Here is a 14,387-nt window from a genome sequence, read left to right on the forward strand (position 1 = left end):
TACTCTCTATCACAGATGGCCATGCTGCCCAATATCCAAATTCCATATGGACAGTGTTAAGAACACTTTCTTGTCTAGCCATTCAGGAAGGACTCTGGCAGCACACCTGAACCACCACCAGACCTTCACTGCCAGGACTGAAGCCCCTCTGCAGCTGGAGAACCAATGGGTGTCCCACTTGACTCCCTACACACCCCACACTCACACAGGCAGACCAGGTTTCCTTACCCAGGCTTCCCACAGCAGAGTCCCAGATCTCTGGCTGCTAAAAGAAATTTAATCCTCCTGCAGCAACAGAGTAACAGCTGGAGCTGCTGCCTCCCAGGAGGGACTCCCAATAAATGAAACAGTAAGCTTTTATACTCTCATCGTTTATGGGTGCCAAAGTATGGGGTCTTCCTGCGGGGTCCTCGGCTCCTGCAGTGCCTCAGTGTCCAGTCACCAGGCTGGGTCACAGGCCCCAGTGTCCTTTGCTGTGCCAAACATTGGCAGTTCCTGGCCTCTTGCCTCAGGCTCCCAGCCAGACTCAACCAGCAGCTCCTACTGCAGCTGCACCCCGAGCTACCTGCACTCAACAGAGAGAGCACCACAATCTCTTTCCTCATTTAAATAACTCCTACAAAAATTCACTTCCAGAACTCCCATAAGTGAGCAAGGCATTAGTCATTACTCATCTCTCTCTCATACAACTGTGCACAGTTTAAAAGTGCAGCCTTTTCAAAAAAAATCTCCCAGTGATACTTAGGTCAATTCCTGGCACCTTTACCTAATCATCCACACTATGTCAAAAATTAACTAATTTAAGACCACTATTACTTTTTTTGTTTCTAGGGTATCTGCTATGTAGCAGAATGAAAAAAGAAGAGAAAAAAACTGAAGAGAGCCAGTGTAGGCCAACAACCTTGAGTATAACTACACAGGTGTGCACTCCTGGATTGGCAAAATTAGAGCAAAACTCACCAAAAGAATTTGATTTAGACTAATAGGTGAATTTGATTTACACTACCTTAAATATCTCATTAGTCTATTAACTTCAGAATATTAAAATGTCTTTAAAACACTATGATGCATATTTAATTAATTCAGAGGCACTAACCAAACTTCTGTATCACAACAAAATTTCAAGACACTGCTTAGAAGAGCAGACCTAGGATACTGCACTCAAATTTTGAAACACCAAGAAAGAACACTAAGTTTGGATTCTTTACTGCTTGCTACTAATGATGGAAGTTACAGGGACTGATTAAAAGTATACATTGTATATATAAATGTATATTTAATAATCAAGGATAGTGAGGAAGATCTTAGATTAGGAAAGAAAAATCTTCTGAATGCAACGCCATTTAACAGTATTGATTCAGCATGGCATAATCAGTGTCCTAGCAATGATAATGACTCACTGTCTTTAAAACCACAAGAGAGTTTGAGTCTCTCTAGACACAACATAAAAAAAAAAAAAAAAAAAAAAAAAAAAAAAAAAAAAAAAACCAACACAAAACCCTCAACCTTGAGAAAACTTGCATAAGAAGGTAGACCAATGGGCACAATTTCAAAATTTTTTGCACCTTCGGAAGGATATATTTCATCATGTAAGATCAGGTGGTAATCCTGCTGCAGCCAAACTAATTAAGGCAGAAATTTACATTCAGAGCTAATAATGATTGCTTACTAAAATTCGTGATGGCTCTAGTCCTTTACAGAGATGAGAAGTGTCAAATGCTATTTGTTGCTACATCCAGCAGTTTCAAGTAAGAAAACGTGTAATCATTCTAATATCAATTTTTTTCTGTATCAAGGTAAAGGACCAACTAATATCACAGCTGTAGAACACAGAACCTTCAGCACTGTAACACCGAGGTTAAGCAACAGCTCGTAACATTGGCACAAAACTATTAAGAGCAAAAAACCAACAGTACTCACACCCATTCCCCTGGGAAGACTTTCAGATAATACCTTCTTACTACAACACCACTCAACTGAGCTTTGGTTTTTACATTTGTCTAAATTAAAAAGCAACATTAGGAGCATGGATCTCACCACACACACATATATGTAAGAGTGCAGTTTAGTATGTCAACAACAGAGCACAGCATAACCAACTTAAGCTTTACATTTAGCAGGAGTATTCCAAGTATGTGACTATTACACTCAAAAAGCTTCAGAATTTTCAAGTAGTTTTAATTAAAATGAAGCTTCTTAACTGTAAAAAATCAACACAAGCCTCCAGAAAATCACCATATCCTTGGATTCACTGAACTTTATTCTGAAGACTTCACAGCTATTTCAGTAGAAAGACCTGAACACAAGGTACTCTGTTTTCAGTGGAGTGTTGTATGTCAGAATGGTAACTGAGATTTCTTTAAACGGTAAGAAGGTGAAAAAAACATGTATTCTTCACACTGTTTAAATATTCCTGTGCATTTCAAGATAAAATTCTCTAACTAAAAATCACAAATAAGGTCTTTCCTTTCATAGCCTTAACAGCAGAAATTTCATTTAGATAGCAGTTTTGCTGGCAGGTTGTAACAGAAGAACAGCATGCAAACATAGACATACAGAGAGGGTTCTCAGCCTCTCAGATCCAAAATGGGAAACTCTGTGTGTTTTTAAGAGTCTAATTAAGTTCAAAAAAACAAGTATGATACGGCATCAACATTTAGTCACTTATCTGATGATACAGACTTCTTCAAAACCAGGACTACTTTACCGTGGGACAGGACTAGACTAGTCTAGTCTCTGTGTGGAGGCAGGGAGTTATTTCCTTACAATATCTAATGGGGGCCTACAAGAAACCTGGAGAGGGACTTTTTGCAAGGGCAGGTAATGACAGGATATGAAGGAATGGCATTAAACTGAAATAGAGCAGACGGATATTAGTCTGGTCTAGTTGAAGGTGCCTGCCCACTGCTCAGGGTTTAGAATCAGACGCTGCTTCTAATCAAACCTGCTTGATTCTATGAAATAAAGCAAGTAAGACATGAATTCTGATTTTGCAGAATAAATATCAAAGCAAAAACAAGAAGTTCTAACCACATGTTAAAAACTTCTCACTGTGTAAATGGCTGGCATTATCATTCTTGCCAGAAACTAGATGCACCTAAAGACCTTAAGTAATATTAAACAAAAGACCATTCCAACAAATTTAAAACAATATAACTAAAATTAGCAATTAAACTCACAAAATAAACTGGATAAGATACAGAACAAAATTCTACAACAGTACCATCTGTTTACTAACAACTTAAGATGATAAAGAACCGAGAATGACAGACTGACAGACTAACAGCACAACTAAAATGTGAGCATATAAAACATTAAATGAAATACTGCCCTACCACTAAGCAATCTTCCTCCAGACATCTCTACACTTACAAGATTAGAAAAAAAAATCTATCCATCTTTTTTTTCAGGTTATTTTTTAAAATCCAGAAAGAAAAACAACACTAAAATTCACATCAATCTGTTCCCACTTGGTTTTGCTTCATGAAACTGAATTAATCATGCAAGTACCTAGTGCAATGCAAAGATCCATGAAATAAAATATAAAACAAGAAACAAAATTACCTTAAAAGCCAAGAAAGCAAGCATAAAAAGGCAGCTAATTGTTCCTAGATTACTACATTATAATCTTTTCAGCAAAAGAGATTGTTCTGACAAAGCAAATGAAGACTGGTCACAAGTTTTGCCTGCTGCTTTCAATACCAATAAAGATTTGATCCTTAAAACATTTAGTTATGCTTTTTGTAACCTGTATGGATCCAGGCCTCAATAAGCATAAAAACTGGTGCCCAAAAAAGATCACAGAAGCTCCACAAGAGAGAAAAAAAAAAAGTTCTCTGAGCTTAACAGAGAAATGTTGTGGCTGCACAGCTGCAGGCTGAGCTTTCAGGTACATATGGGCACATCTGCTGGATCGAGGCTCCTGTCTGTGCAGATGGTGCCAATTCACAAAGCAATGCATGTCTTCTCCATCTCCATCCTGTTACTTGCTTTTAAGGCAGTTTGTAACAAGAGGGCTGAACCTCCGTTGCTCTTTGTCCTCTCGCACGTAACTATAAGCTGCTGCATCTGCCTGACCTGAATCTGCAACAGAGGTTGTGACACTTGCAACTGAGGTTGTCTGAGGGACAATGAAGATAGTCCTCATTTACTCTCCTGTTCTGAGCAGCCTGTAATGTGTGTTTCAGTTTCAGATTTTATTATTTATTAGGACTAACAAGAGACCAAAATCAGAATCAAGTTGAAGACAGCCACAGAGAAAAAAAAAAAAAGGTTTTTTTGTCACAACAGCAAAATATTCAAGTCTTACACTGTAGTTTGGATTCGGCAAGATAGAAGTCTGTCTGCAGACAAAGGAAGTAACCCTGTAATTCAAAAAAGCAATGATAAGTAGGAAGGAGAGAGCCTACCTAATGAAATTATAGAATCCAAAAGTGTTTAAGTGGGGTGAGGAAAATGCATGACAAAGAAGAGACATTTTAATTTTTCCAGAATGTCTGCTTCTTATGTTGTTTGAAGAGTTTTGAAAAGGCAGTCAAAGATGCAACAGCAGAAGAGGTATTCTCACATCGACGACTGTATCAGCTATATCAGCAACACAAGTTTGTGAAGGCAGAGAATGAATATGACAGAAACAGACATGCTCTATAGCAGATGCAAACAAAGAATTAACAATTCACCTTGATTAAAACACAGTTTAAGAATGCAAAAGCCCAGTGGTAGAACTCTCAGCAGAACAGTGAATGTTAAATCATAGCAATGTTAAAATACTAAAGGACTTAAGCCTACCTTAGGCCCTACAGAACCGTTAGTATTGGTCATGTTAATTCAGGTTTTGCCATTTCACTGTTAAATACAGTAAGGATTCAAAATATAAGGCAATACAAAGAAGGAAAACTGCACAACTAAGGGCTGCTAAATAATATTGGCAAATAACAAGTGGAGAGAGTTTGTCTTTTAGTCACTGGAAAAATAAGTATTAAAGTAATTGACTCTCACTAGCAGAACTATATGCTTGGAGCATTTCCTCTTTTCTTCCCACTCCTCAGCCCAATGACTAAATTCACTCAGATAACACAAGAAAAGAAAAATCCAGTTGTATGGAGACAGAGGGTGCTCTACAAAACCAAGATTTGCTTATGATAGTGCAGAACTTAAACAAAAATTTGACAGTTTCACATATTGTGTCCAAGGTGATGGTCAAGAGTCACCTAAACAAAACCCTTATTCAACCAGCTGAGTCCAAAACATCTGAGAGGGACTGATGTCCCCATGATTAATCTTGGGACATAGCATACACTGTCCGACAGCCGTCTGTCAATCTATCATAGTCCATGCAAATGTGTATCCCTCAGTAGCTCAAATAGCTCTCTGGCTAATTGATCTTATTTGGCTATGACAACATACCCTCCCATTAAAAGCTACAAACTAGTACGAGGTCAAACAATTACATTTTCAAGATACTCAGTTCTAGTAATTGTCCATATGTGACTTACTGTAATTCAAACAAATGAGGTAAAAGGAGTGAGTTTATCCTTTGACTAATATTTAGTAAGTTCCATAAGCCATGCACTAAGCTGTTGTGTTCAGCCACAGAACACTAACTAGCAACTGAAAAGAGGCATACTAAGTCTCAACAATAAGACAGATGCAAAACTTATTTTGGGCAGTCACCATAATCTAAACAAACAGTTGTAGAGAAGAGCATGAGAACTGAACAGAATCTTTTCAGACAGCAAGTACTCACTGTCCAGTACTTCAGAAGTTGCTAGATGAGCTCTGCAGATGTGGTTGGATGTACAGTTACTGTTTTATTCCTTGCTCACTACACTTACTATGGAAGCAAAGGAAAGGACACAAAGCAAAAAGCTACACACATCTGTAAGGTAAGAGAAATAAAAATAAGGTGTAGGCACAGCACAAGCCATTCCATATTAAAAAGTCAATTTTAGACAGTCTTAACCCATTGCTAGAAAAGGGGAAAACTGCACAAGATGAAATTCAAAAAAGTGATTAAACTTCCAGTAGCCTTTAAGGAAGAAACCACTTGCAAGAGCAGGAAGAGAAAACTGCTTCAAACACATAACTAAGTGATTAAGGTGCACCCAGGAAGTAGTGTGGAGTCAGAAGAATAAGAAAGTGAAGCGCAGGAGTACTTCAGATGCATGTAGTGTACAACAAAAAATATAGTAAGATCTAACAGACAGCCATGGGAAAGTAGGGCTTGTAACTTTGTCAAAACTGCTTTTCATCATGCAACAGTTTGTTCCCCTTGTACACCTCCCTGCTCTGTGTCCATGGGGTTTTCCCAGCAAGAAAAGTTTAATGCCACTGTCCCAGTTACTTCTATAGAATGCTTAAGGACAAACCAAAGTAGTGCAGCTTTTGCAACTTTTAAAAAATAGAGGACCTGGCCTTTCTAAGTCATATTTAGAAGTTTTAACAGACTAAGCATAAGAGTCAACAGCTAAAAACACACTTGAAGTGGATACAGAGGTGCAGTATCTACAAATCTAACTTACCTGATCATTATAAATACTTTAGAGCAGTACTATGCACAAGTAACACCCGAATTCTAAAAAAAAATCTACATATGAAGAAATATATTTCACAAGCTGTAACACAATATCCCAACTAAAGGAACACAAAGCCTACAGTGTGAAATAGAGTTCAGTACTCTTTTGGAGGCTCTAATTCCAAGTATTCAGTAGTGACTTACCTTCTCTTATTAGAACTAAGAAAGCCCTTTAACACTGCACAGAATTTTATTATGAGCTAAAAATGTATAAATTGTACAAACTGATTCATATTCATCATAAGGAAGTATTAGAAATACTTGAAATGGGACTGACAACCTGATTAGAAAAAATAAATCACACAATACAAATCTGAAAACATACACCTCTAAACATGAAAGTATTCATACATGCAATACAGGGCACAGGAGACAAAGAGTGCCTCTCACACAGTCTTGAAGGCATAGGATTCCACCTGGAAACTAAACCGAAGAGCTTATTTCCCTGCAGGTATTTTCCCCTCCTCACATCTATTCCCTTGATTTGTACATTTCACCACTCCATCTTTTTAATTCCTCTTTTATTCATGAAGGCCCTATCTAATACTTCAATTATGCATGCTGCTTCAGCCCCCACCTGCTCATGTCTCAAAAGTTTTCAGTATTTAAAGTACAGTAGGGCAAGTAGTACTTACAGACAGGCTCTTACTGCAACATTCTCAATTCTAGTACATGACTGTTGAAGTAACTTTTGTATAATATCATACATAAAATCTCAAGGGGTAGCTATCAGCTATTACAGCTCAAACTTGGACAAATATGCTGAATTTACCATTTCTGGAGTAAACTCCTGTGCCTTCATTTACAACTCTTATCAGCACAACTTTTTATTTTTTGTATTTTTTTTTACTCACTTGGCCACAGACTGGATAACTTTAGAAGATGTATCCTTAATATTAGTGAAAAATCGCTCTGTTCCACCCCTCAGAATATCAAAGAACCCTCCATAAGTCTGGTCACATTCCGCAACGGTCAGGCCTAGAGTAGTTGAATAAAAATAATTGTACTTTATTATGGAGCCCATTCCAGGATATGACTTAAAGTATGTTGCCTATAAAGCCGGAAGGAAGTGAATGCATATACAGGCTACACTTTGCTGTAAGGCTCACAGTTCCAAAGTTTTCCTTATGACCTATGCAAAAAAAAGTACTTCCGGCAGTCAGGAAGTACCAGTGATATACCTAACACATTGTTTAATTTGCTATCTCTGTTTATGAGAAAACTAGGTAGAAAAGTCTGGAAGTAAGGCATATGTTTCATAGTGTCAATGCAAACATTGCCTTTCTTTAGTACCAGTTTCTAAAGTACAGCTTATCATAAGCAGATCTACTTAATCATCTCCAGTAGACACATTTTAATGCAGGGCTTCAGAAGCAGCTGGCATAGTTAAGCTTAAGTTTTAAGCACAACATTCCAGATAGCACAACATTCTAGCACAATATACCTATTAATATGATTGCATACAACAAACAGGAGGCATTCTTGCACAAAACAGATGACCAGACAGACTTTTGATTATAATTGCATTAGGATGCTGAATTCTTCCACAGAAATTGCTATACATATATTATTAGTGCAATCAGTTACCCAATTTTACCATTTCCCCTGGAAAATTAATATCCCTTGTCTCATTGACAGTTCATCATAATGAATATCAAGCAAGAAATATCAGGCTAGAAGGAAAACTGAATACAACATGAAATTGTCCCTTGATATCTTCTACATTAATTGAAGTGTTCCATTTTCAAATATAATAGTTAATATGGGTGCAGAAAGAATAGTAAAAAAACTAGATGCAAATAAGCCTATCAAGCTTATTTTCTTTACTATATTAAGTGTTTTCAACTGAATGTACTCTGGATTATCTATTTCTACAGACTAAGTATGTCAGCTTTGAATTGTGTCATTTTTGGAGACATGTTTTGCTTGATTCCATTTAGTTCTGCTAATCCAACAACTGTTTTTCTCAGATGGAACCCCAGCTCCTCCTCCTCACCACTGACATCCTACAGTGCAACCCTCTCCTGAATTCAGGTCTGGACAATGCTCCCATAATTAGCTGGATTCAAGGCAGTACCAGCTGCAGCTGTTACTGAAAGTGCTGATGGGATAGCCACTAGACCAAATGCTGCCTTTTCTCTTTGACGCTGTCATACATGCTTCTTTTGGAAGTGGAAAGCTAAATAGCTTTAGACTACTATCACTGTCAGATGCACTTCAATATATCATGGTGGGGTCCAAAGTATTTTTGGTCAAGAGAGAAAACGAGAGAGAGGGGCACCCAGGTGCTTACAGAAGTATTTCTTCCTCATACAGGCTTTTTGCAGTCTAAAATAAACATATATGAGGTCAGCAAGTTCCAAGCATTACTGAACTACTATCGTCCATAGCCAGAATCCCTACAATTTCTGCATTTCTTTATTAAGCTCTCTGTAGTTAGCCAAATATTAAGCCCGTTTTATCACAAAGTGATAACAACACACCACAAATAGCTGCTGTCTTTTTAGGTTGTAACAGATTTGATGTTAAATAGTTCCTCTTGAAAAGCAGAGGCAACTGTCACTTTTTTTACCTCAGAAATAGTGTCGAACACAAACTCGGGCCAAGTCCAGATTCATTAGCTTCTGCCACAAGGTAACAACACTTCAATTAAATACAGAACCCGAGGATTTTTAACAGTTTGAATTCAAACTCCGATTAAACGCTGCTCTTTAGACAATGCACTTTCAAACATCGTTACCTCATTGAATCAAAAAACTTCAGGGTTTAAAACAAGCTATTTTCACCTGTCTGTCATAACCTGAAGACTCTTCCTCTACAGCTCTTATTTATTATATCATTATTGCTTCTCATAACCACACTTTCATAAAGTTTTAGTTCACTTATGTCAACACTTCTGCCTCTGCTGGTCAATAATGCACTTTAAATTATTTTCCATAGAAAACATAATTTTTATCTTGCACAGCAATGAACTTGAGAAATTCATATTTGCATATCAATATAAAATCAAACCTTGGGAAAAAAATACAAGGCTAGAACCAATGAGATAAATACCAAGCTAGTACTAGTGCAAGATATCAAAAATCCCCAAATGACTTTTTTCCCCATGGAAGATATGCAATTGTCTTTATAGTAAAATGACATCTCTTTTTGAACATACCTGCATTGTACAAATTGTTGAGCTGCCCGGCAGGCTTGGAGCTCTGTGAAACAGACGTCACAGATGTCCGAGGCTGAGCATTGTTTCCATAGCCTCCATTTTGCTCCAGGAGCTGAGGAGAATAATACTCCAGATGAGAATTTTCCTGCTAATTTAGCCATCTTACTATGCTTGGCAAATTACTGCTCCTTGGTAAGAACAAGCAAACTAAACCTCAGGACAAAGACAGAAAGTTAAGATACACTAATTGACTCACCTGCAGTATAGTGCTAATTAAGCATTGAACAGGAGATGTCTAAGTGGGTTTCAAGTTAGAGTAATTAGAGCCTTCATATACAAAACTTTTCTGTGCAAGTTAATTATGATAGAACACAGAATGCCAAACAGCATACTAGCATACTAAAGAATAAACCAAGAGGATGAAAAGACTTTCAAAAAAGCAGTAAGAAATACTAAATTTCTTTTAAGGTCTCTGTGCTTTAAAGGGCATATTTTCAAAGATCCTACAAGTGATACTCATCAATTCAACTGAACTTCAAAATAAATCAGTGTAAAATTTTCAAAATATGAAGGAACAGGTGACCTGCTCTAAAATCTTCTACTAAACGCACATGCACTGCAGAGGACAGAAAAGAAGCCTAATCAATTATACTCCTTATGAGACATTTTACCTCTGTGATGGGGGATTTAGGATTGACATTCCTAGCTGCTGCAATCTCCTGCAGTTGGTTCACAAGTTCAGTGATTGACAGTCTCTCCTCTGGGTTCACTTTCAAAGTGGAGCCTAAAAAAAAGGAGATCCAGACAATGTAACAAACCCTTCAAAGCTCTTCTCCCAGATGATCGTAATTTCTTCAATACATTCCAGTATTTGCAACAAGCAAACACCTGAACAGAGTGGAGAAACTACTGAATCAATATCCAAATATAATTCTCATAACAGTATCCATGAGAAAAAAACAACACTAAATAGAATCAATAATATTTCAAAGAACACACCTGGGATCAGTTAATAAAGAACATCAGAGGTAGCTTTGTGTCTAATACTACTGCAGTCAGATACATTTCTGGAACGTTTCTGTAATTAACATTTCCAGTAACCTACCTGAAACCTAAAGCAAACAATTTTTTAAGCAAGTTCAAAGAAACCAAATCAAAACACCAGTTGTTTCAATGGACTAATTCAGATACCAGGCAAGACACTTAAAGAAACTAAAAAAGCAACTTTCACATAAAATTTCATAATTTTTCAATAATGGATTAGGATTTTAATAAAATAAAAAGTTGCTGCAGTTTACCTTTTTCATCTTCACATGTCAATAACATTTAACTATCAGTAAAACAACTGTTAATAACAACATGTATCTACAAAGACACCGAATAAAATAACACTGTAAACTTACGAATGAGATCATGAAACACAGAGTAGCGGGTGTCATTTTGTGGGATGACATATTTCCCATTGACTATGCGAAGTTTAGCTCCATCTTCAAATGGGTGTTGCCTAAAGCACAGCAAGTACAGGATACAGCCCAGAGCCTACAGAGATAAACAGAAATACTGCATAGGATCATGGGGACCTTTAGGCTGGAGATCCTCAAGTTCAAATGTTAACTCAGCACTGCCAAATCCACTACATAACAGTGTTCCTCAGTACCATATCTACATGTCTTTTAAATGCCTCCATGGATGGTAACTCAACCACTGCCCTGGACAGCCTCTTCCAGAGCCCAATAACCCTTACAGTGAAGAAATCTTTTCTAACACCCAACCTAAACATCCCCTTTGCAACTTGAGGACATATACTCTCGTCCTATCACTTGTCACTTGAGAAAACTATTCCTGTCAATTTTTTAAAAATCATTTAGAAGTCATTACAAGAAATCCATTTTATGAATTTCAAAGCATACAAAAATGAGTAGTCTTGCCATACTGAACATGTTCAAGATCAGGATTATTCTTCCAAAAAAAGTTCAGAAGTTTTATTTCATATCTCCACCCTGAGCTGCAAGGAGACACATTTTTATTTGTAAAGACAGAATTTAGTCTAACTTAGATATGTAGTTATGCAATGCAGCTAGATGTAAAAGAGCTAGATGATTATGTAAGTGCTAAGCAAATTGCTCAAGTAACTCTAGGGAGACACACAACACTCTCTAAAACGCATCTTCTGATAAAGGTTTGAGGAAAATGAGCCCAAAATGACAGTCCCTTTATTCCCTACAGTCAGATGGCTATTCAACACTTGAAACAAATAAAATTTAAGATCCTTTTATGAGACGTTCATTCAAGCCTCAAAAATCACAAAACCTGAACTACAACATCCTGGGGACTTTCAAGTTCCTTCCTGTGTCCAACTTGAGATTTTTGGAACCTCAGAAGACAACAACTAACGTAGACAGAAGTCAGTTCTGAATTCTAGTCTCTGAAAAATCCAGGTGTTAAGGATTAGCTAGGATAACTGAATTTGTTATTGAAGTAAATGTAAATGGATACATATGTTTTCAAATAAATTAGGATATGAAATATGCTGGCAGAGTTATAATATCATAACAGAAACACGTTCCATTTCACCTATAAAAGTTTGATAATAAAGCACCCAATACCTCCACGTAACTGTTGGCACAATGAGTTGGAAAATCCTCCTCTAAGTTTTTTCTGAACCCCAGTATGTATAGTTACTTAAGCATTTGAGCTTTCATAGCCCTCATAAATGAAGCAATCCATTGAAGATGTTACCTAAGAAAACTGCCCATTGCCTCCAGCCCTTTGTGCACACCATCTCCAACTGCCCTTGGCTGTCAATTTATCCCATGAATAGCTTCTAAGGTCTGAAAGTTATTGAAGTCTCGGAGGTGTAGGGATTTGGTTACTCCAAAATGCTTTGAGAGTCTCTCAGTCCAGGACCAGAAATAAAGTACATATGCAAATTCTGTGTATTCTTGCACATTTTTGTCAGGCTGTGGAAAAAGACTCTCTGTAATGTGTACATGGAAGCGTCATCCAGTTCACACTAACTAATCCAGTAGGACAGTATAGAAAATACCATCTCCTCTTCCACGAAACGCTTGCTCACAAAGCAGATCATCATTCAGTTACAGGAATGCCACTATTCCCTGTGCAGTCCAAGACACTCTGTGCATCAGGAGAAAGCACCCACAGCCACACAGGAGAGAAAAGTACCATGGCAACCAGTTGAATACACAGGAAACAGAGAGGCCACTCAGATTTGATTTTTGCTTCAATTGCTGGAGAATGTTTTAAATTTCTGTTTCACCTGTAACTTAGGATTGAAACAGTGATAATTTTGGCTGTTTTAAACACCGACTGTCATTCAATTTGGCTAGAAGGCAATTTCAGTTGCAGCAAGGCAAGTCCTCAAAGCCAGCACCATCCACACAGCCTCAGCACTGCTACACTTGACAGAAGAGTGCATTCCCACGATGCTGCCCAAAGTCCTTCTACAGAAGTTATCCAGATCCATCTGAGCACTCACATGCCAGAAGGCAAAAAAGCAGAACCACAAAGCAATCAAAAATAGCTAGGAGTAACTTTTTTACCTGCTGCTGGGCCTTTACCAGCATCTTATTTAAAATCTTCCTTAAGGTGACAGTGGGTTTTTAAAAGGTTCTGATAGTGTTTGAGGATTGAGGGAATAAGGAAGGGGTGGGATTGTTTGGAACTAATAAAAATATTGTTATTTTTCCCCTGACTAGCTTCAGGCAACAAGCAGCAGACTTAAGTTCTACAGTGCAGCTGCAGGATGACACAGATATTAGACCAAAATAAAATTAAGTCAAATTAAACTACATGAAACCTGAAGAGATTGTTCAGCTCACATTGAATTAAAAGCTGCAGGATGTCTTGCAAGGACCATTAAAATTTTTTAATTAGATATTGGTTAGGAGAACCCAGCTTTGAAACTTTGCTCCTCAACAAACATTTCTGAAGTCAACTGCTCTGCTTTTTCAGAAATCTTTGAGAGTGACAGGGTATGAAGAGCCTTGCAAGCATGGAAAAAAAATCACTTAACAAGAAACAGCCTGTCATTTAGTTGAATTTGAGTTCAGGAATTCACATTAATTTTGAAAACAAGTAACTAAAACATTTGGATTAAGTGTTTATTTTCTTATCTTTGAACTTAGGTAAGAAATGTACAGAAAACAGTCAGCCAAATCTAAGAAACTCTGGACTTATAATGACACCTAATCACATTCCCTTTGTGGAGTCAATGTGGTTAATAACCAGCCTTTCATCTGTGCTGTTGTTCAGAGACAGACATTACTTCCTTTGTTTTTAAGCTCACACTGTGACAAACACACAGACTCAAGAGTGTTAATCATCCTACTTGCTTTCTTTGAAAAATTGTTTTTTTTTTATCCTAAGCACAAACTACAAATCATTATTTATGCTTCCAGAGACAGGGCCATATTCCACTGCCAAATATATTTATATTTTAATTGAACACGAAGCATACAGGAAAAAATACAGGACAATAAGTTCCAGCTCAGGTACAGTAAATGAAACAGATCTTCCCAAAATACAGAAGGAAACCACCATGTTAACACTAACATATACAGAGTTATTTTAAACAAAAAATAAACTGCAATTGCCCTTTTGAGTGAGGCTTTTATTAAACACATTTCTAGTTTT

At 37.3% G+C, this 14,387-nt stretch overlaps 1 protein-coding gene across 1 annotated transcript in view; it reads right to left on the minus strand.

Annotated features, from left to right (window-relative positions):
* Positions 1-14,387, minus strand: part of GAK (cyclin G associated kinase) — a 67,881-nt gene that overhangs the window by 36,897 nt on the left and 16,597 nt on the right. The window contains exons 8-11 of the mRNA XM_059837086.1: positions 11,138-11,273; positions 10,406-10,518; positions 9,735-9,846; positions 7,429-7,552 (exon numbers count right to left, since the gene is read on the minus strand). Coding sequence (XP_059693069.1) covers positions 7,429-7,552; positions 9,735-9,846; positions 10,406-10,518; positions 11,138-11,273 — 485 coding nt within the window. The remainder of the gene's footprint in view (positions 1-7,428; positions 7,553-9,734; positions 9,847-10,405; positions 10,519-11,137; positions 11,274-14,387) is intronic.

Source organism: Haemorhous mexicanus, chromosome Z (assembly GCF_027477595.1).
Source record: "Haemorhous mexicanus isolate bHaeMex1 chromosome Z, bHaeMex1.pri, whole genome shotgun sequence".
NCBI classification, from domain to species: domain Eukaryota; kingdom Metazoa; phylum Chordata; class Aves; order Passeriformes; family Fringillidae; genus Haemorhous; species Haemorhous mexicanus.